Below are 23,988 nucleotides of genomic sequence, written 5' to 3' on the forward strand. Positions count from 1 at the left end.
CTAATTTGAAAACGTCGCGAGTACTGGAATCAGGGGGAAGGCAAAACAGGTCGTCGAAGAAAAGGAGTTGCACGGCGTCGCGGACGGCATTCACCACCCGCAATTGGAGCGTGGTGGGGTAGTTGAAATCGGAATGCTAATGATCGTATCCAGTGATCGTAGCACATGTAGCCCCAGGCAAAGTGAGTACTGACAGTTGACAGTAGTTACTACGGTAGTGCGTTACGCTACGCAACTGATTCCCAGGTGATAAAATATAAACAGGGCCGTCGGTTGCTCAGGGAATTCAGGGGGAGAGGTGATAGGCGCATCGTAAATGGCGTCGCGGGTTGGCAGGGGGAAGGAGGGTTCACCTGTTTCACAACCTGCGTAACGTAGCCGTGTCACGTGACCCGTTATTCTCTTTTCGAATACACTTCCACTCCAACGATCACTGAGTGTGCCAGCCAGCAGTCAAACCGCGCCCAATGAAACAGCAGGAGGCAGCGGGCGAAAGCATCATCAGGAATATCGTGTGAAAACGGTGAGCAAACGTGATTTCCGAATAACAAATTTGAACATTCGGGCTGCGGTTCTCTTCGTTCGATTTAACGTCGAGTCATCCGCGATACAACAAAGACGTTCAGTTAGAACGCTCATGTATAGCACGAGTTTATAACGAAAGTGATCGTTTTTCCTTACCTGTTTTAGATCAAAAACTTATCCACGCCATCCTCAGTCGCGCGTGAGTGGTTCGCTCCCGATACAGTGTATGTGTGGTGTAAACAGTAAACAATATTCGATCATTAATTGGATGCATCGGATAGTTTTTATACCTGGATTTCGATACGCAGCTTCATTTATTTCAATCGTATAACGGTAATTGTTGTGCGGGAATAAGAATATTATTTGCATGTATTTGCGTCGCCATGGCGCGTTCAACTTCCATGGTGTCCCGTCGTCTTCCTCATACCCATAGATTGATAAATCAGAGGATCTATAAAAAGTGTTCGTGATCATTATAGCTTGGATTTTGATGATTGACAACGTAACGTAACTTCGACCGTCTCATTCACGGTGCGTGATTCATCGTCGTTTCAAAAAATTCCAAGTATCGCAGTAGACGAAGAGATCGGAGTAAAGATCAAGCTCGCTGGATCAGAACGATATTTGTATAGCTATATCCCATCCTGGGGATGGAACGTTCTAATAATTACGGACGACTATGATCAAGGATCTTTTTATTGCAATCATGAGGACAATTGATAAAAGTTTATCTTCCTGCATAAAGAGAAATTTATTTTTAAAAAAAGAAGACGTACTATTCGCACTTGTTGCGTAGATCAACGAGTTTTATTTTCAAATTATTATATAAAATCTGTGCAGTTACTTAAAAGTAATTTATATCCGTCCTTTAACTCAGTACAATTATTGCGGTATAAGTAATTAGGTTTTTCTACAATCTACGCCGATCGGTAAAATCCTAGAAACGTATTTGAATAAAATTCATGCATTCCACTTACCGAGTTGGAAAGTAACAGCATTCTAGTGTAATAATTTAAATAATCCAAGTGATCTCAAGTTCTCTTTTTTTGGCTATAACCGAAGAGGCAAAGGACAATTTTATATCGAAGTCACGATGTTCGTTTCACACGTTTTGGTAATCTTCGCCTGTTTGTGTTCCGCCCGGAATTTGAGGGCCCAACAATTTTCCGACTCCACGGATCCCACGATATATTACACGGAGCCGCAGAACAACGATAATAACAGGGTGACCGCCGATTATGGAATATCGGGATTCACCGAATTACCCGGGGGTCGTATTACCAGGGGTGAAAGGTTGCTGGAGAAATCACGGAGTCCTTACATCGTTCGTGAAGATCTCTTCGTCGAACGAGATGGATCGCTCGTTATTGAAGCTGGAGTCGAGATCCGGTTCGCACCCATGATAGGGATTACCGTCCGTGGAGTCATAAATGCTCAGGTGAGACGATACCGCTATTAAAACAAAAATCTCAACAACCCCTTTCTCCTTCTTCCGTGTTCTCCAACCTTCACCTTTCTCCATCTTCCATATCAGACGACCTTCTTCTGCCTTGTACGGATAGACCAGGGACAAAAAAATTGCTCACAACAGCCGTCTCATGGCGATTGTTCTCCTCCGGAAGAAGCTATACTACAACTAAACGACTCGTAAAAGGGATTTTTATTCCGAGTGCCTATCCGAGGAAAGAGCGACAGTTGGATCTTCTTTGTTACGATCGTATGATGGAATAACTGCGGACTGACGACGCAACCTGTCCTGGAAAACACTATACATATGTATGTACCCGCCACCCTTTCCTGTTCAGAAATTCTCGGGTGCACATACCGACCCGTACGCACGCATGTATTTTACATACAGTGTGTCGAATTCGAATCGAATCAATGAATCGTCTTCATTCGCTTGCGATTATCGTTAAGAATGAGCCGTAAATTCTCTGGAAATGATATCGATATTTTTCATTCGAAGTAAGGAAAGTAGAATCGACGATTTCGCGGCAAGGGATCATTGGCAGAGGAATATTTTATCTTATCGCGTATCGCTGTACCACGTTATCACGTGGCACGAGCTCACTGTCGTTTTCGTTGAACCTAATAATGCTTCCGTTATCTGTTACGAGTATACGAGAAAACGGAGTATCATTTTTCAAGCATCAGGTACAAACCCGTGTGATTGCGATGTACGTCTACTCTTTTATTTACCGAGGTTATCTGTAGTTTGTGATTCACCTGATCTCTGTTTACGTATACATCCCTCTACGCACAACCTGATTATTTCGATAGAATGCGAATGAATCATTCGTGGAAGCTACTGCGGTTCGTTCGCGAGCTTTCCTGTAGCCATGCGATCCCGTAGTCATCATTGCGAAATATGTATCTCGTGAAATAATTACCCTAATTATTTATTTTCATATCGCTGACAATTTTTCTACGTCCACTCCGCCGTTCCGTAATGGGTAGCCTCGTATAAGATTAGGGATGATCGATCGGTCACCTGTAATTCACCGCAACGAAACCTCTCGCATGCGGAGAGAATCGGAAATACCCAAAAATATACATAGGTCATTTGAAATGCTTCCTGCACCTACTACAGGAAAGCGTAGTAGGTATATTTTTTGGGGCTTATACCGGTTACCGTATTAAGCTGGCGCTTCACACCAACCCTGAAAGAAATGCAACGTTATCCGAAACTTCCTCATAGTTGTCTCGGAAAATGACGCGTGTACATTCGTAATTATATACATGTATATATATATATTATATACGTCACCTCGTTAATGGTTCACCAGATACGTTGCACCGCCAGCACTTGAATGAGCTGACGCGTGACAAAACCGTTTATAATCGTAGCTTGAACTCCGCAACGTAAAACGAAAAGCAATTGTAGCGAATAAAAACTAAAGAAAAAAAAATATATCAAATATCGCTCTCGTGTGACCGTGTTAATCGCGAGAGTGCACCAGCTTCGGAATTCACAGAATAATGGATCTAATTTCATCGTGTATAGGTAGACACGCGACAAGTATATGTCGATGAAATCATCAATGACACGATGAATCATTGAAAGTGAATTATCGCGCACGTGGTTTGACTTTTTTCCGGAATCGAACGTCTGGTGCAGATAGTATACGTGCTAATTAACGGTAAACGTACATACGGTGCAACGGGAGGCGCGCACTTATCTCTTTTTTACTCTCTCTGTCACATCCAGTCGTGTCATTCGTAACAGTCGTAGATACGATGTACGGTTTTCATTTTATTGTCATCTGAGACGCGGGCGATTACATACTCCAAGGTTCATAGCTCCCGTACGCTGTACAATTACATTCGGATCACGGTATAGTTTTACCTAGAGTTTTAACGTGCGCTCCAACACTCGAAGTTGTCTTCTTATAATCTACGATCGTATTACAGACCGAAATGGTTTCAGATTTCGAAATAACCTGTGCAAGCTTATACCTCGGGCGAACTGTACGTACGATGGATATACAGTTAACAATAACGATTATCTGCGGTAGGATGTGTCGTCAGAGAATCGCCAGCAGGACTCTGCGGCTGCTGGGATTAGGAATTACATTTGAACGGGAATGAGGCGAGGGTCGTTCTCTTTCAAGGGTAATGCAATGGGGATATCGAGGGAATTATCCACCGGCACAGGAGAATCTATGATTTTTACAAAATCCGGGATATGCGGCTCGCGATTGGTCGTATGTCAAGCGCGTCTGTCTACCGTCCGAAGCGCGGAGGAAACAGGCGGAAAGACCATAATGTATACAATATTGTAACAGGTTGAATTCAGGACGGCGTAGCGGAATCAACAAATTATCCTTCATATGATATTTTTCACGTAGGGAATTCGAAAGACGTGACACCCGGTACGTCGTATTGGTACAGAAATCACATACGGCCTGTCCGATTTTCTGACACCGTAGGATTTCATTTTCAGGAACGAAAAGTGCCGATGCATCGCATCCCTTGATGATGCGGATGATTTTATTACACGCATTCCTCTGTTCGTTGTTTACTACATAATGTAGAATCCGGTGTTTGTAGCAGCGAGCGTCTACGCTATTTCCGGTGCACGTCGTTCCACGTTCCGCGCTCGAGGATGGCTTCGCAGGTTTCGGGCCAGTGATCCCTACGGTTTATCGTTCTAACTCCGTTCGTCTTTTTGTTGAATTATTTTTTCCTCCACGGCGGGAGACCGCGAAAAAATACGAATCGTTCTGTACCAAGAATTTTCACGTTTTTCTATTCTACACCGCTGATGGTATGGGTTTAATATACTCTGATTATTGTAGTAACCGCACGAAATCGTGGGCAGAGCTTTCAACAATTAATCCCAATTATTTCAAGTGGTCGTCGCACGGGCCGGCGGGTGTTGACAAACTCGTAAAAATATCGATGCTAGAGTCCCTGGGATCCCACGAAATGCACGTATCCTTCGAACCTGACAAACCTCGATGTCATTCAAAAATCAAAGAATTTCACATGTTTCGAATGAGATTACGTACAATGCGGCCTGCAATAATAGCCGCGTTGTACCGAATCATTCACATTTTCCGCCCCACTCAGAGGTCGAGAGACTCGCACGCTGTTCGAAAATGTACACATATGTATAGGAGGGGAGCCGACTTCCGGCGAAGAATAAACGCTCTGTTCTCTTAATTTTGTAATTGGACGTAGCGCGGCCGGGTCCTCCCCGATGTTGACTCCAGAACTCTGAAGAGCACTCGCACTACGAGCGAGGTAGCCAATTACCGTACCGTCCGTACGCTTCTTACATGTATGACACGAGGAAAGTGCTGCAGATCTGAGTGAGTCAAGAAGGCCACGCGACGGGTCAACGAGGAGTGACCCGAGGATGGTCTTCGGCTTGCACTCGATTACCGCCGACTGCTGACCGGAGAGTTGATTCGTGAGACTGCAAGGGTCAACTAATTCATTTGACTTTTTGCCGTAGAAACGTTGACGGTGTTATTACCCGGTGTCTAATTGCATGATTGTTTTCAGGGTTACGCTCGTTCAATTTCATAATACCCGCCAAACCTACAGCGTATACGGAAGTGGAAGTACCGGTGCATACGACGTGCCGTAATTGAAATATTTTTAATATCAGAATGATGAGCTGCAGAGGAGCAAAAAATATAATATCGTTTTGCGGCTATTCCGCTGGTCGTTTTACTATAGAGCCTTCGTCGCTATCGGTTCAGAGATAAAAGATAAGGTTTTTCATTTATGTGGGATAGTTTTCATCGAACGAAATAGGGCTTCAATTTTAAACAACATTCGGTCGTACGAATATCATCGTCGATTTTATTATTATAATAAATATATCGTTTGTACGTCTTCGGAATCTGAGGTATTTTTTGTATCGAGCGACCGGATTAGCACCAGAAATAAATACCATGAATGTTTCGTGTTGTGTACTTGAAAATTTTCGGTTACATGTGTAAAAAAAAAAATAGGGAGACGTGTAAGTGTCTAGGATAGGCGATCTATTGTCACCGATACCCGATAGAAAAGAAAAGGGCGGGTACAATAGGTAATCCCTTATTTACAACCTGCGAGTCCTGTAGCAAATCCCTCGCTTAGTCCGCACGTATAATTCTCCGCCATTCTCCCCTTGACCAGCGAATTGGTAAGTGCTTCACCGCAGGTGATCAGATTTCACCGTTAAACGCGATAATTGTTTCACCAGATTTTTCAATTATCATTTATTTGTATCACGAAAACAAGTCAATAGTTGAATAAGTTCTTCCCTTTCTTTCTTCCTCTATTGTTCGAGCAATCGAACGTGAATGGAATTATGCGTTCCTCGCTTCAAAAACTACCTTTTTGCCCACATCGTTTCGATTTTTACTTCCACCCTTAAAAACAATCATTCGCTGTACAACTCTAACGTGAAATTTGATTTCAGGGCGCCCCCGAACACCCGATCGTGTTGACGACCGCAGAGGAGCCGTCCTCTCGGCCCGAACCCAGGTCGATTCGACTGGTGGACGGGCCGAGCCCTCTCGAGGGACGACTGCAGCTTCTCCATCAGGGCGAATGGCGTTCCGTCTGCACGAATTCTCGAAAGTAAGTTCGGCGTTCGACCCCCTCCCCCTGTAACGGCACGAGGTCTCCGTCCCTTGCATCGCTGAAAACGCAATCGTTTCAATTTTTAGCTGGACTCGAGCGGATCTGGAAACAGCTTGCAGAGAATTGGGATTGCAAGGAGGTCGATGGCGTGGCTGGTTGGACAGACAGTGGCCGGCGAGACCTCGTCTTCTGTACGAGCAGCCGGGATGCCGCGGCACCGAGTCATCCCTGCAAAGTTGCGACCTGTGGTCTTACAGGCAGCTCGGTGCCGGGGTATGCGGTAGGTTCATCAGTCGTCGATCAATCATCGAATCGAATCGAATAACCGTATCTCAATACGTCGCGCGTCCCACTCCGTTTCAGACTATCATCCGGATCTCGCGATTTCCTGCCTTCCACGTCACGACGGTGGCACCCAAGCCGTCAAACATTGGCGCGGTCTCAGATTCGAGGGCAGTCTTTACGACACGCCGCTTATCCAAGAAAACACCATGTACATCTACAGATCGAAATCCATCCTTCGACACGTCGACGTCAAGTGAGTGCACGTCGTCCCCGGCGGCTATTCCTCCGCTCCGCGTGCACTTCGAATATCAACGACGGCGCGTCTTCGTTATTAACTCCTTACCTCTGTACAGATACGCTGGTACGGGGCGAGAATACAACACAACGTCCGCGATTCACGTCGAAGGTGTTCCGCCGCGTATGGAGTCGGTGTCGGTTCTTCATTCGGCGTTCAACGGAGTGAACGTCACCTCGCCAAACGCGCCGATCGTCATGACCAATTGCACCGTGCGAAACAACAAGGGTGAGACTCGATCGAACGAGCGCCGAGTGCGGACGAGTTTCGTTCGCGAAACGCTGTTAATCGCTCGTCGTGTTTCAGGATACGGGATTTACGTGAACAGCTCCAGCGGTCTCGCCCTCGTGGAGAACTCCGTGGTACTCGACAACGGCGCCGACGGGATAAAGTACGTCCACCACGACGAGAAACCCACGGAGAAGTTGGACAGAACGGACAATCACGATCTATGTCAACTCCCCGGAACTACCAGTCAAACCTTTCCCATAATTATTTTCATGGAACAACGACGGTTCAAATTGAATTCGGAAGTCTGTACCAAAGTGAGTGATACCGAGAAGCGTTCGCGTGCGATCCGTTTCCTGACGATTGTATTTCTTTCTTAAAATCATCCCTACGTCGATCAGATTTCTGTCATACTGAGAAAAGATTCGTTTCACTCTGTCCAGCATATTTACACGAGACCCGGTCACGTACTGACCATTCACTTTCTGCAAATGGCGGCGGAACGGAACGACACAGCAACCATCGAGATCTACGACGGATCCAGCGGCGGGGAAAGACTCCTGGCAAGTGTGAACGTTAGAAACGGAACGTTGCCTCAGAGCGTCACGACGACTCGTCACAATCTGTACATCAAATTTACCGCGGAGGCGCGTTCGCCGATGATCGCCTTCGTCAGACTTTCGTCCGGCTACAGTAAGCTAGCGTTGTCGTTATACTTTACGTAGTTCTCGAATCAGCCCCCTTCAAGAGCGCGTTTCGCTATCCGTTTTCAGAAAAAACCTACGATTTGAACGTAACCGGGAGCACGATAGCTGACAACAACGGGCGTGGGATCGGGGTGGAGAAGATTCGCTCGGGTCTGCATATCCACGATACTTCGGTGTCGAACAACAATCACGTGGCGGGGGTCCACGTCGTCGGGGCAGCGGCTGACATAAACGTAACGGACAGCCGCATATCGTTCAACAACGGGGACGGGGTGAACGTCACCGTTTACGGTGGTAACAGGAACATTTCCCGAACGAGCATCTCTTCTAACCGAGGGTACGGCTTCGCCGTCTGGCTCAACGACAGCTCGCACTCGGAGTACATTTCTTTCAACCAAACCACCGTAGTGGAGTACTCCGAGGTGTTCAAAAACAGGGACGTAGGCGTATTGGTGGGAAATTCAACGGGCGATTCGTACGTCAATATAACGGGGAACTGGTTCAACGGTAGCTTGGAGGTGGCGGTTCAGGTTGAGTCGAGCTGGAGGCACGACGGAAATCTACTCAAGCTACAAATCGGCCATAACGTGTTCGTGCAAAATTCCAAGCTCGGCATAAGACTGAGCCCAGCTCTGAACATCGATGGGTGTATAGAGTACAATCATTTTCGAGAACATTCGTACGGCGGTATACTTGTGCGAAATCCACTTTACGAGGAGTTCGACACGCTACCCGCGACACTGGCTATTCAGTACAACGAATTTTACAACAATCGCGGTGTATTTGTAGTCAGTATCGGACTTTCGCCCTACAGCGATGTCCAGAGGCTGGTATTCACGAGGAATTTCGTGAGAGATAATCGAATTCGCGAACCGCTCGATAACGGGGATACACAGGGAATGAGATTGATACCGAGGTCGAAAGTAGCGGCCGCCGTAGTCGTTTCGTCTGGGAACGTTGATGTGTTCAGGAATATTCTTCACAATCCCGAATCACTTTACGAGATTGGCTCTCAATTGGGCGACCAGAGCAAAGTTATCAACTGTACGTACAATTGGCTTGGATTTGCCGAAGAGCAGAAAATAGTCGAACGATTATTTCACAGGTAAAGAGATTTGGTCGTTTGATTTACCATTCGTACGTCTCTCGATTTTGTCGTTCTGATTGTTTCATCGTCATTTCGTAATTGCAGGAAGGACAGGTACAATTTGGCAAAAATTGAGTACCTGCCATACCTACTTCACAGCAGTAACCCAGGTGCGAACACGATAATATCGAATCCCACCTTTGTTCCTCAATTTCACACTCCGGGTACAAATTTGGTCGGCGGTGAGGTGGATGGTCAGGAGAGTTTGAGCGCCGGAGAGTACGTAGTCGTGCGAGATATAAACGTCAGACCCGGTGGTAAACTGACTCTACGGCCAGGAGTTACGCTTCGATTTCCACCCGCTGTTGGAATGATGGTAGCCGGAAAGCTGGACGCGAGGGGCAAGGGTCCGAGCGATATCCTGTTCACCCTGAAAGAGGAAATCGTTAACGAGGTCGACAATGAAACCGACATCGAGAATCTCACCGAAATGGTGATGCTGGACCCGATTGACACGGGCCCGCCCGTCAGACTCCTCGGGGGCCGGACAAATCTTGAAGGCAGATTGCAGGTAATTGTCGAAAGTGAAAGTATCGCTAATATTGACTACGATTTTTAATGAATATTCACGCGTAGGTCCGCATAGGAGAGCGGTGGGGGACGGTGTGTAATTACGGATGGACGATCCGGGATGCCGCGTTGGTTTGTCACCAGTTGGGCTTGGCGTTGGATCCGGACAATTGGAACATGGAACGATCGGAGATCCCCGGTGCCGGTACCAACGAGGATATAATTCTGAGCAACGTTCGATGCACGGAAGACGATATCGACATTACTCAATGTCGGGCGGAGACGGCGAACGAATTCGAAAATTCCTGCACTCATGAAAATGACGTCGGTGTCATTTGCTCGGAGGCTGCCTGGGCTGGTCTCAGGTTCAGCCCTTTGGCCCAGAGAAGCGACCTCCAGTACATAACCATAGAACGAGCTGGTTTACTCGATTTTACTACCAACGCGTTGAAACCCGGTGAGTTCAGTTCCATAAAATTCTTTCAAACCCGTACGAATTCGAATGTGAATGCAAATTCCGATTGGTCATTTTAGCGCTGCAAATTGATTTTGCCAGACATTCGATGGATGGCATAAAGGTTGTGGAAAATCTGCAGGACGGACTTGGGATTTTGTACTCCGACATTTATTCTGCTGACGCAGTGAATACCGTCAGGAACAGCGATTTCTCGAATAATCGCGGCAGCGGAATCAGTTTCAAACAGCTCGGTTTGAAAGTTTCAAATTCCAGATTAGAAAACAACAGAATAGCAGGTATCAGGCACAACCCTGCCCTATCCGCGGTACAGCAAAGAGAATTCGCTGGGTGGTTCGATCGCTCGCCAGACATGACCGTCGACACCCCTTACAATCCCATCGTCATACCCCAAGACAGTGGTGACATAGAATTGGCCAATGGTGAAACGAAGTACGTCGTCACCGCCAAGGGAGGCGGGGAGAATCTCGAACGTTTGATAAACATTCAGTGTACACCGGGCTACGTAATCGGTATCCAGCTGTTGAATCCCATCCACAATCGTAGCTCGGAGCAGATAATCCTCCACGACTCTCAGCATTTGGACCATCAAGGCAACATTTGGCACGTCGAGAGGGATCTCACCGTCTTTCCGGTTACCTCAAGTTCGTTCAAAGTTATCATGCAATATAAGAGTGGCCGTAATTCCCTCGGTGGCACGGTCATTGTACTCACAGCACTCATAGCTCCCATTCAGGTACGTTGACACTAGGAGATAATTTTCTCCAGTGAAATCAAGGTATATTTTTCATTCGATATCGTGTTGCAGGATATTCGTAATCGAATCGTTCAGGGGCCCATCCCAACGCTGCTCGTTGCGAACACAAAAATCAAAGGCAACAATCAGGGTATCATGGCGTCCTATTACAACCGTTACCTGGATGAGATCGGCGATCATTTTTTGCGAAAAGCAAATGAAACGATAAAATTGATCAATTGCGAGATATCCCACAACAGGGAACAGGCGATCTACGTAGTGGCGCCTCATTGGAACGTATTCGAGTCAAACGTATCGGAGATTTCGTTCCACGTGAATAATACACTGATCACCGACAATGGGAAAGGGATATTGCAATTCAGCCGTGATTTGAGGCATTCGAACAACCTGTTCCACTGGCTCCTACAGGACAACACCATCGAGAGGAACCGTGCCGGTGGATTCGATGTTACGCTACCGTACGTCTGGAAATACAACGAAAACTTTACGCACTCGTTATACTTTGGTAATAATACATGGCGCGATAACGAACAATTCGGTTTCATCGTAGACGGTCATTTTGCCAATTTGAATATGACGCAGAACGTGTTCGATAACAATCGTTGCAAGACAGGGCTGATGTCCATACGTGGAATGGAAAAACGCATAGAAATTGACAACAACAGAATCGAAAGAAACAGTGGCACCTACATGGTAGAATTCAAGGCTGACAGTCAGTCGGAAATATTGGGCGAGGTGCACGCGAGATTTTTCCTCAACGAAGTCAAGCGGAATCACTACGAGAGCATGACCAGAGGTTTTCACCAGATGTACAATACGCCGACCTACGTGGTCGGTTTTCACGGTATTCAAAAGGTGCGAGTCTTCAGAAATCTATTCGGAGATAACACGTTGGACTACGAGCTATTGGCTGGCATCAAAACAGCTAAGATAAATAACGAAGTGGATGTAAGAGAGAATTGGTGGGGCACTGCAGATTTTGGCCAAATAAGGTACGCATATGTTTAAACGATTTTGGAAAAATGAGGATCACCGTTGTAACGATCGTTCACTGTGTTACAGGCAAAGGATCTTCGACTTTGACGATTGGAACGATCATGCGGTGGCGAATTTCAGGCCCTACCTGACCGAAGATACGGTAGACTCTTCGATTTCGGTATCGTGGGAACAACCGATATCAATTGACTTGGATAATCTGGGCGGACGATTGACCGAAACTCTTTCACTTTATCCGCGCGAAAAGCCCTACGTCATCCGAACAGATATCACCATAATGCCCGATGCTACTTTGAACATTTACCCCGATGTCGTGATGGAGTTTGCACCGAACATTGGAATCCTTGCTCTCGGAACGTTGAAAGCTGTTGGATCCAGGGGCCATGAAATCATCATGAGACCCCTGAGTACGGAAAACCCGAATCCCGAGGCCTCGGCAAAGCGAAGTTTGCGCAACATACCACCCTTGGACAACATACGATTGTGCAAAGAAGGCAACTGCACATCTGCAACCCACGAAGGTATGTACATATATTTCACCTTTGACTATTTTTCCGACGTTATCGTGCGATATTCGATCAGCTATCGATTTTTATAAACAGGTTTTTTGGAATACTTCAACCACACAACGTTGCAATGGATCCCCATATGCGACTCACGTTTTACCGAACGTAACGCGCAAGTTGCATGTCGCCAATTGGGCTATGATCCGCTGAACGTTTTTGTAACCAGCGATCGCAGATATGAGCTTCATCAAGGCTCGCTAACTCGAATCTGGTCGTGGCCGGAGCCCTTGCAGGTGAACAGATCGCCCATATCCCTGAAAAATACGTCGATCGGGAAGAGGACTAATTTTTAAACGATGCCTAATTACAGTGCGCTGGCAACGAGGAGCGTATCGAAGACTGCCAAATTCGATTGAACGGGCAATTATTCGGGCACCGTTACGAGTGCCCGTGGGACGGCCATTTCGTCTTCGTCAACTGCGGTGAAAGAAACCTGGACATCTCACGCGATTATTGGGGCGGTATTCGGATAGCTAACGGAGAATTCGAACACCATTTGTACGAGCATCGCATCCACGACGTTGTGACGCACGGTACTGTACGGAGAATTGAATCCGTACTCAAGTACGTCAACATCACTGGCGCCGGTATTTTGCACAACGAAAAATCGGCGGCTATTCAATCGATCATGAAATCCCCGGAAGTTACTCACGTCAGCATCGGTCAGAGCGCTTATCATGGAATCAACGTTATTTCCCCCACGCACACGGTGAGCATTCGATTATAGGAAAACTACGTCAATTTCGCAAAGCTGTGTTTTCCAACTGATGTCTACGTACTATTTTCAGATTGAACTTTTGTTTAACGGGATCGATAACGTCTTGGGCAACGGTGTGAACGTTCTGTCGTTGACCGGAGAAGGTCGGGAGGGCGACGAGAGTTCATTTGCACCGATAAAAGCGTTGAACATACCTTATCATTTGTTCAGCATGATCGATATCTGTGATACCACGAAAGAAATAACTATAGAGGAACGAGTGCTCGTTTATTACAAGTACGACAACAATCCCGTCAATTGCGTGAAAATATTTAGGAGTGCTTACAGAGCGAAACCGTTCGGATTCAGGTAAAATTCAATTTTACATTCATACGCTACAAATTGGCGTAGATACGCACGTGTGAAAAGAGGAATAATTACGTCTGAATTTTCTACAGATTTTTGCAATTCAATCTGTTCAATTCGACCGGGAAACCTGGTCGCGCCGATGGAATTACGTTGTACGATGGAGACATTTATAACGTGACAGCTCGGGAAATCGGGCATCTGGAAGTCGATACCGTACACGAAAAGCAATTGTTCCGAACAACAGGCCCGAGTCTTAGCGTCAGACTGTTCGCCAATGGTGCCAGCGGTGTTCACGGGTTTATAGCAGAGATCGTAACGTTGCCCATATCTGCAATAGGATTCAGTGAGTTTCAAAATTTGGATCCTATACTCAAAAAGAGATGTTCCATTTTTGGGCTAAAAATAAAGTATTTTTAAAATCGACCGTATGGCACTTTTCTTACGTATTTTGACCTCAGGAATCTAAATCTGAAAGAAAAATTGTGCTATCTATGAAATTAACCGAGTTATCGCAAATTTTCAGCTTTTTGGGGTCAAAAATAAAAAATTGATTTTTTAGTCTATCTAAATGTAATTTGAGTTCAGGAATCCGAATCCGGAAGAAAAATTGATCTATCTTCAAAAATGACCGAGTTATCCCCATTTTTTCGCATTTTTTAGTACAAATTTGAGGATATCTCGAAGGGAAAAAATCGTAGCTCAATTTGGACAACGGATTCGTGTTCCTGAGGTCGAAATACGTAAGAAAAGTGCCATACGATCGATTTTAAAAAATAAAAATTTTTGGTCAAAATTTGAGATTTTTCCAAGGGGTACCCCTTACGATTTTTTCAAATTTTGGCCAAAATTTTTTATTTTTTAAAATTGATCGTATGGCACTTTTCTTATGTATTTTGACCTCAGGAACACGAATCCGTTGTCCAAATTGAGCTACGATTTTTTCCCTTCGAGATATCCTCAAATTTATGCCAAAAAATGCGAAAAAATGAGGATAACTCGTTCATTTTTGCAGATAGAGTAATTTTTCTTCCGGATTCGGATTCCTGAGCTCAAATTACATTAACATAGACAAAAAAATCAATTTTTTATTTTTGACCCCAAAAAGCTGAAAATTTGCGATAACTCGGTCAATTTTAGATATAGATCAATTTTTCTCTCAGATTTAGATTCCTGAGGTCAAAATACGTCAGAAAAGTGTAATACAAACAATTTCCAAACTACTTTAGTTTTGACCCAGAAATCGATTTTTTATCGGCTTTTTGAGGGTAATGTGACATATAATCAGCTCAGAAATCCAAATCTGGAAGGCAAAATCATTTACTCGTGCAATCGATCGAGTAATCATCGATTATTCACTGTTGGGAGCAGAAAAATTATAAGACATATCGAGTGGTTTCAGTCGTAGACTCGCTTTGATTCATCGCAATCCATGCATGCGTCGAAATATTCGAATTTCTCGGTCTACGAGGGAGCCCGAGCTTTGCTGGAGTCAGGTAGCCAGGGGCGCGCGGTTTGTTGTGGGGCGTCACCTCTGCTCAGCCCTGAAGGTGACGACTCACAACAAAGCGCTACGCTGCTGGCTACCTGACTCCAGCAAAGCTCGAGCTCCCTCGTAGACCGAGAAATTCGAATATTTCGACCCATGCATGAATTGCGACGAATCAAAGTGGGTCCACGACTAAAACCAATCGATATGTCTTATAATTTTTCTGCTCCCAACAGCGACAAATTGGTGATAACTCGTTCAATTTTACAGATAGACCAATTTGGCTTTCGGATTTGGATTCCTGGGGTCAAAATACATAAGAAAAGCGTGTAAAATAAAATATTTTTCTTCAACCCAAAATCGACAGAATTCCAAAGGGTACCCCTTTGGATTTTTTCCTTTCTTAGGCCAAATTGGTCACTATAATTGAGCTTTATTAACAGGTTCATACAATGTTTCAATTAATATCGATTTCGTTTCATGTAGATCGTGATGTTCAACACAATATATCGTATTCGATGATATCAAATTGTCGCGAGGAGGCTGTTAGATATGCAAGTGCCGGAGAAGTGAATGCAATAATGACGTTGGAGCGAAATCAAATTATAAACAACTGTGCAAAGCTCTACGGCAATATAACGACATGTAAAGCAGCTGTTACATTGGACGTCCGTAATACACAGTCCATTTATTTTCGCGTAAGTATACATTTTTATCCAAACGGTTTTTGCCAGACTTGAAATTCATTAAAAGTTTTTTAATTCTTTCGATATTCCAGAATAATCTAGTGCGAGGTAATCAAGGTGGGGTGTTGATCCGAGCGGCATCCCACGGATTCGCTACATCTCTCAAAGGATGGGTCCATAACAATTTGTTTACGGACAATGTTAACAAACCTACATTGTTAGTATTTCCAACTATAAATAGCTCGATAGTTTTAACAATTTTACATGTCATATGCTCACCTATACCACGTTTCCAGATACGTCGAAGGACGACAGAGCAGTCCTTATCAGGAAGTGACGATATTCCGAAATTATTTCACAAGAAACATAGTACCGTACGAAAATAATATCGTCTTAAAGCAGGTAGTCAGTAATATGACCCTGAATTACTTGCACGGAAATCTTGGAATGCATTTACTCGAGATTTCCGGATTCGAAAAAGTTCGACTGCCAATATATCAAAGTACTGCGCACAACGGATTCTACAAGTGAGTGGCAGACATTGAAATATCCCTGGATATTTTTTATACGCAAACGATCACAGTCTACCGCATAACAATATGTGTATATCTCAACAGAAATCTTGCCGTGGACAGGGAGAGTAGGAGCACGATTATCGCAGGCACACCTGGGCAACAATACGTAGACAATGCCTTCTTCAATCCCGACAACGATTACGAAATGTCGACGATGAACAGATCGCGGTAAGTCATTAATCCCGCTATAACTTTGGGTTTGAATTAAAATTAGAAAAGTAGTTATCCGAGTATCATAATTTCTTCCCCATATTTCTACTGTACTGTATTTACTTTTATTTGTATATATACCTGTAATCGGATGACACACGCATGTGCATGAATATAAACAGACTAATCGACGAGGAATGGTATCAAAAGTAAGTTATTTTCTCACTATGTGCGTTCGATGTGATTCTGTGTTTGTGTGTGCGTCGTATAATTTTTATCGTACCCTTTCGCAAATTACTTTCGGTGCAGGTACGCTGGTGCGCCAATGAGTTCAATTGAATGCTTGCATACCGCAGATGAATCAGAGCTTCAAACGTTCTCAAAATCTCTGTTTTTTTTCGCCTGCTTACTCTTGATCTTGTATGTGACGCCGTTTTCATTTTTCGATTTTTCATACATTACTGTTTTCGCACAGCCAATTGGAAATGTGGACATCGCACGTGGATGCGAGACACAACTGGTGGGGTTACAACGAAACCCTAGCCGTAGGTGGTAGGATAAAGGATCGCGAAGATTCGCCGGATCTTCTTCAGGTCGATTATCAACCGTTTCACATGTCCAACAAGAGCGTTTTAACGGGCAAGTGTCCACCTGCCTGGGAACTGGTAGGGGATACGTGTTACATATACATAGGTGCTCCCATGGACTTTTATTCGGCAAGGGACTTCTGCAGGGTGTGTATCATTGCTGTACACGTGACGATTTTCGACGATAAATCTAGGAACGAGTATTTACAGATCTTGAATGATTAAAATTTCAGCTGGCGAACGCGTCGATGCCGTTCATAATGGGCGAATATATCGAGCTGTGGAAATTCCTTAGAAAACAACAGACACGTTTCGATTATTCCGAACGTGTGTGGGTGCAGCAGTTGGAGAAAGTTGACCAGTGCACGATGTTCACGTACCAGACGATTGAAATCGATAACTGTATGCAGCCGAACACTTTTATTTGCGAAATTGGTGAGTTGTAAATATTAAGAAAAAAAAAAAAAATAACAGAGCTTCTCGGATAATGTAGCTATAACGATCGTTTCACGATAGATCCGAGAGTGTACATCGACCCGTTGTCTTGGAGAAAAGACATAGTCGCTATCGGGGTATTGAGTGCTGCCGGAATAGCGTTGGGACTCCTAGCAGCCGCTGTTGCGTTGTGGGTGTCGAAATCAAAGAGAAGACGAGTCGAACGTCTGGAAAGGCGCAACTCTATCAGGCAATCGTTACATTCTCTTCGATCTGTGGGATCTACGTCGGGTTTTGCCGAGCTCGGTTATAGAAGGAAACCAATTTCCGTGAGTACCGATAATCATTCAAAATCCGAGAGTTTTCACGTTGTGTTAAAAAGGCATTTTTTCCATCCTCATGAGAAAAAAAAAAAACTCAACAGCGAAAGAAAAACAGATATTCCTAAATTCACTAATGTTTCGATGAATTTTCGAAGCGGCCAAAGCGGGAGAAAAGAGTGGTTCTGGTACCACCCATGCATCAGGTTAGATGAAAAAAATTTGAGAGCACCCTTATTCTCCTGTGTTATATCATCAATGTCGTTTTGTCTTTATGAAAATATAGTTGCCGTCATTTTGTGGTGTTTTTGTTCAATCGTTTATTATTCTTATATCTCGCATCAGCTTTGTGCAGTGTGATCGATATCAATAACGCTAATTCACGTCTATTTAAACACACAATTACATTTGTATAATTAGATAGATGGAATAGTACACCTTTATGATTTTATCGTCATTCCTGTATAAGCAAGCCCGCTCACTAATTAATGCGTCTGTGTAAAGCTGTGATAATCATTAGACCTGCAATAGAATACGAGCGATGCGATCGCGCTCATGTTTTGTTCCAAATATAGAAACTCGTCCTTGTATTCGATGCCGTTTAATTTCAGACGAAGCAATCCACCGATACGCTGAACTCCAGGTCCCTGGATTACAAGAAAATGATGAACAGCGGCAGCATAGATTCCATGGACAAGTCGCAGCTGAACTCGTCGATGGAAGACAATCAGAGTTACGACGTTTACGAAGCTCACAATCCCCGCTACTCACCGGGCGCAAGAACCGGCGTTGACTTCAAAGGGAGCAGTTTGAAAAAGTATAATCAAACCGGGCGTCCGATCGATCCCGGTTTCGACCTTTCCTACAGAAACGAAGGTTTCAGGAATCACTCGACCTTTGCTGCGAGGGACGATAACAACGGATGGCCGTCGGAGGGTAACGTCGGTGCCGCAACAGGTACGCCCGCTGAAAGTCCTACGGAACCGATGAACGAGCTCTCTTACCTGAACAATACCTCCACCTTGCCGTTGAATTCGAGCTTGACGACCACCGATTCCATAACCGATATGAAACGCGAGCTGGAGGTAACGTCCGCGTACAGTCCCACGGTCGACTACCCCTCGGGTATGGCCTACGATATCGAACCGTTGACTCCTGGTTCCGAACCGGTGCCGGAATATTTTACCCCCCCACCCCCGCACCCCTATTATTATAACGAGGAGAGGCCTAGGAGCGAAGCTCTTCTTGACGCTAATCTAGATCAAGCAGAGGATAAACCGTTACGTTCTAAAAGCGAGGCTTTACTCGAAACTAACTTTGACGTATTCACGCCTACAGAACCGACGGAATTGACCCAACTCTCGTTAGCGTCTCGCAGCAAAAGCCAGCCACTCGAAACGGCTATGTAAATCAATCGTATTATAATTAGCGTACAACACCACGTCCATACGTCGCGTCGACGTATTCGGTCATTGTACATATTAGGTATGCATGCACGCGTCACACCTATATCCGTACCCTCGCGCGTACATCTCACGGGCATAACTGCATAGATCTGACAATAAAAGAACCAATCACATCTATCGATACGTTGTGCGCGTGTTTCAATCATTTTTATCGAACGATCGAACTCATTCCGTTCTCGCGGCTATTTATAACTTTAACGGTACTTTGAAATTATAATAGTTATGGATTTGTTGATCCGATCGATTTCATAGGAATGATTCGCCCTCGCGCATAGGATCGCGATGGCAAAGTTACGGCAGCCGTTTTCCATCCGCTCGTAGACGCAATAGAGGAGTTGACGTCTATCGTTGGAGGGAACGCTTGCTTTCTCTCATTTTCCGTCCAAATTTCATAACGAATTCCTAAATTGTTTCACCTCCGAGTTGTCGATTATGCACGCTCCACGTACCGAGGAGGTACGGGTATAGGTAATGCGCGAGATGTAAATGTGTAATAGTTGTACGCTGGTACCAGCGGTGGGGTGGTATGTTTCGAGTGCAATTCAGAGCTTGAGTGCTTTTCTACTCAATTGAACGGTACCGAACGGTATTCATAGGTACATAAATACAGGTAAATAATAATTAGTGCTAAAAACGTCACAACGTCTTGTCTACCATCGACGAGGTTTCACAAAAAGCTATCGTTGCGCCGAATAACGTATTCGCACTTCTGAAAAATTCTGCGGTACTATAATAGCGCAGGCCAGAGTTCGCTACGTCGAGTATGTTCGGTACTCGGATCACCGCATCACCGATGAAATTTTCCCATGAGATTAAAATCGAACACAGACGTTCCTCGTAGGACATTAATATAGGTAAATATAGAATAGTACAAATCAGTGGCACGGTGCCTTTATCTCGATGCCTTCGATTGACCGCGACGAATCTTTCCATTTTTATATGATGCATGTCGATATCTACGATACACGATTGGCCGAAAGCAAATGCATAATAAATTAGTACGCATACCGAGCGCTCGGGATGAAATACTTACCGATATCATGAATGCATGATAAACTAGACGTAAGGCAACTACAACTGTAATTTTTAAGTTTAGAATTTCTAGAGTTATAAAAAATGCGTTTCGTCTATAGTTATTTAAGTATCGTGTTGAATTTAAGTAATAATTCCTCACTACTATAATGATAATACACACTGCCAAATGCCTCGACGCGTTTATTCTGTAAGATATGTAGTTAGGTAGTAGTTGAAATTTATCGTTCTTTTTCGAAGTTGTGATATACAATACATACCTGTAAACTCGTAACGATTTCAAACGAGTATAATAATGATAATAGCATAGATATATATATATATTTCCATAATCATTCATACGTTCAATATATCTACGTTCATACGTTATTAATGTGTCCTAATTTTAAAAGTAATTATTATTGAGCAGCTATAGATTTACATAATTTAAACAGATATTTTGTAAAATTATTAATTTTCATTTCATTATTATTTCTGTTTTATTTGTCCTAATTTTTTTTTATACAATCGAATAACGACGTTAGTATAAATACCTGATAATGAATCACACTTAAATATTGTACATGGTATTGAATACATGAAAATGAGCGCATGTACTCTGCCGATATGTGTATAACGTACTGTTTAACCATTCATTGGTGCATGAACTTGTCCGTCCATTATATTTAGTCCTTTCGCGACCGTTTGATAATAAATGTTATACACATTAATATACCATAGGTTGAAACGTATTTATTTTTCACGCAACCCGGTCCACGAATTCACCGTACCGAAAGTTAATTTGTGGCCCCTATAAAACAGCTACTGCCCGGTACAAAACAAATACGTGAGTGAGAAATTTGATTAATTATCTTTTCGCATCCCTGCGCATATATTATTTACAATTAGGGGGGCGCCTCGGCGATTGTTGTTCCAAAAACCGTGAAAATGATTCACGGTACATGCCCGCGGTACGCGGACTCCTTTGACGTACCGCTGAGATGGTAAAAAGAAACGAATCGCAATTAGTGCAATTATATCGCGAGATTGGAATTCATTCGCGTTACTTGTTATACACATACATACCGGTGAATATTTACTCAATTTTTGTCTAAGAGCTAATGGGATACGGGATGTGAAGATGGAACCGGTACACAGGTAATACAGCTCAACAACAGATTATCACAAAATTGGAGCATCAAAGACCCGCGGGGGCCCACGGGGTGACGGCAAAGGAGAACGCCGAGAGGGTATAATAGGTACGAGAAAGGGCGTGGATGGGGGGACGGGGTGGCGCCCACGCTGTAACATAGATACCCGCCAATCCATAGATGCTGAGGCGAAGCGAGTGCTAACGGTGATTCCACTCAAAACGTCAAGAGTCTGAAGCCTGCATCGCCGGAGCCCCTATTTTTCCCCCCTTTTTGGAAAAAGTCTCGCCTCGGGCCTCCGGCTGTAGCTCGCTGTACGTACGTACGTATACGTACTATATACCTGCACGATGGTGTAAAACCAGGCCAACTAGCGAGTACATTTATGAACGTCGCAAATGGAATTCTGGTGCATGAGGTCTTGATGAAATATCAGATAATTACATGCACTGCAACTGACGGATGGGAGAATTAAGATTCCACAATCGAATGAGGGAATTCAAATTTATACCACAGATATATTATATCTGTGTTTGTACTATACACTCGTAACGGTATTAATTGAATTGCCGTGAGGTCGACTGTATATAAGAGAGATGCAGCGGGGATCGTTGACGACGAGATCGAGCGAAGCGTGTTAGAGGGATGAAAAAATTCATATAATTTTTTTTATGGATTATCAAAGGTATGTAGGCGATAATTTATCAGAGATATCGGCGTTGATACTTATGAAAGGAATCGACACATAAAAAGTTCCGAGAATCATGTAATATTTAATTAACTTTTTTATCGACACAACAAACTGACGTCTTGTGAAGGGTGGAAAAAAAAGAAGAAAAAAAAAAAAAGGAAAGAGATGAGAAAAAAATCAACCCAGGTCACGCGTGATCTCTTAATTACGAGCGGGGAAACAAATCACGTTGTCAAACAAAGCTGACCTCGTTGTGCTCAATTTATTTTCAGAGCTATGGATAGCCAAGAATTTCCTCTATAACGCGATGGGAATATACGGTGTAATAGGGTGGTGGTAAAATGAAGCAGTTTGGTCAAACTTGACGGTCAATTTTCCCGTAGTTAAAATGCAATTATCCTTCGTAACCCTGCCAGATAGAATGTCGAATAACTTCGTAGCTAATTAAGATGACCGATTGAGTCATCGAGGGTAATTACGGGGACGGGAATATCCAGCCGTGAAATTATATCTTGTTCGCTCATACTTTTGGTACGCTGACAAAACGATATGATTATTTCACATTCTTGTGGTAAGAATTAGCGTGAATTTTGGCTCGGTAAAGATCGATGTCTACCTGGAATCGTAGCTGCACGTGCCGTCGGACTCGAAACGGTACAAGATCATCGTCTCTGGGCGCGGTTAAAATTGGATGAATAAGGCTTAAGGACGCGATAACAATTTCGAGCAATGAAGAAAGGGGATGAAGTTGGTAAACGAATTTGATAGGATTCTCGATACTCGTCTTTTAAATACCAACAACGCCCGGGGGATGATCCCTGAATAGGTAGCCTTCTAATTAACATATTGAGTGATTGTACCAAAAGCTGAGAACCAGAAGGTCGTAATGGGGGGAAGAAACCGGGATAATTACGTCGCCTCGAAAAAGCGTATAATTTTTTTCCAAATTCGAGTTTTCTTTCTTTTTTCTTTTCTTCAATTTCTCTGCACTTTCGCGAGTCAGGCTCCGCCCGTTTTCAGCCCTCGATATTATGAAGCAACATGTACAGAGTCGAGATGGGCTTAATTTAGGGTTGAGTTTACACAGTTGACGTGATCTACGAGTGACTACGAAACCCGAAGCCTCTTCGGAGCCCCGTTGCCGTATCGTGTACCAAATCCATATCGTAGCATCTGCTGCTACAAAGATCTTTATGGCTACATGGAACAGCATATCGTTGGTAGCCGCGCAGCGAGTCGGGAATTCGACAAAGAAATGGACTATAAATTGATATGGTAATCGCTGATTGTACAACAAGGGGTTAATCGGGGCGGCCAGATCCGACCAACGACGACTTTCTTACCGTTCCTGTTCGTTTTTTGTTTTTTTTTTTTTCATTCGCAGGACGTCCGCGGGTAATGGGTAATTCGAGGTAAAAGGGGGTTGAGAATATCGGTAGTCAGATCGATGTATTGTACGCGAATCGGAGCCTAGCAAACGGTGAGTTCCCACGATCCTAATATATTTGGGTTTACGTATTCACAATATCTGGCGTATACCTGCGATACAATATCAGAGATTGCATCAATCAAGGTGCGTATAATATTCAAGGAGGAGTCGGAGGCGGTTCGGCGTTTCGAAATCCGTTGGATTAGCATTATCGAGGAGTTTCGCTTCTCGTCGAAAATATCTTTCGTCAACGCTCGTGACGTGACGCGGTTTCCTCACGAATTTATCATCGCTGTACCCCGTTAATTCATCCAACTCGAGACACGCGTTCTACCTATACTTATATCGTGTACTTTCCGAAAG

At 44.1% G+C, this 23,988-nt stretch overlaps 1 protein-coding gene across 6 annotated transcripts; it reads left to right on the forward strand.

The window, feature by feature from the left end:
- The first annotated feature begins 39 nt into the window (after positions 1–39).
- LOC105684635 (protein bark beetle) lies at positions 40–21,094 on the forward strand. 6 transcript variants are annotated; one of them, XM_048651227.1, is made up of 29 exons: positions 40–182; positions 265–523; positions 691–1,963; positions 6,443–6,603; positions 6,693–6,886; positions 6,970–7,144; positions 7,245–7,414; positions 7,493–7,731; positions 7,858–8,107; positions 8,188–9,226; positions 9,314–9,779; positions 9,845–10,235; positions 10,313–10,989; positions 11,062–12,002; positions 12,073–12,527; positions 12,609–12,805; positions 12,883–13,281; positions 13,361–13,638; positions 13,728–13,981; positions 15,611–15,822; positions 15,903–16,027; positions 16,107–16,337; positions 16,428–16,553; positions 16,718–16,744; positions 17,011–17,269; positions 17,356–17,557; positions 17,639–17,886; positions 18,036–18,083; positions 18,489–21,094. In XM_048651227.1, exons 3-29 carry the CDS (start codon positions 1,619–1,621, stop codon positions 19,284–19,286), a joined length of 8,907 nt encoding a protein of 2,968 aa, XP_048507184.1. In that variant the 5' UTR covers positions 40–182; positions 265–523; positions 691–1,618; the 3' UTR covers positions 19,287–21,094. The 6 variants fall into 6 exon arrangements, with proteins under 6 accessions (XP_048507184.1, XP_048507183.1, XP_020707175.2 ...); XM_048651226.1 differs by having other exon boundaries at positions 47–182; positions 247–523; XM_020851516.2 differs by lacking the exon at positions 40–182 and having other exon boundaries at positions 341–523; positions 18,489–18,694; positions 18,761–21,094.
- The last annotated feature ends 2,894 nt before the right edge of the window (positions 21,095–23,988 follow it).

The sequence above is a fragment of the Athalia rosae genome, chromosome 2, assembly GCF_917208135.1.
Source record: "Athalia rosae chromosome 2, iyAthRosa1.1, whole genome shotgun sequence".
Classification (NCBI taxonomy): Eukaryota; Metazoa; Arthropoda; class Insecta; order Hymenoptera; family Athaliidae; genus Athalia; species Athalia rosae.

Excerpts from the sequence above, each read along its gene's own strand:
- LOC105684635 (XM_048651227.1), top strand. The coding sequence starts at position 1,619 with ATGTTCGTTTCACACGTTTTGGTAATCTTCGCCTGTTTGTGTTCCGCC. Across the intron at positions 7,415-7,492 it reads CACCGTGCGAAACAACAAGG|GATACGGGATTTACGTGAAC; the intron begins GTGAGACTCGAT and ends GTCGTGTTTCAG. Across the intron at positions 16,028-16,106 it reads AATGTTAACAAACCTACATT|ATACGTCGAAGGACGACAGA; the intron begins GTTAGTATTTCC and ends CCACGTTTCCAG.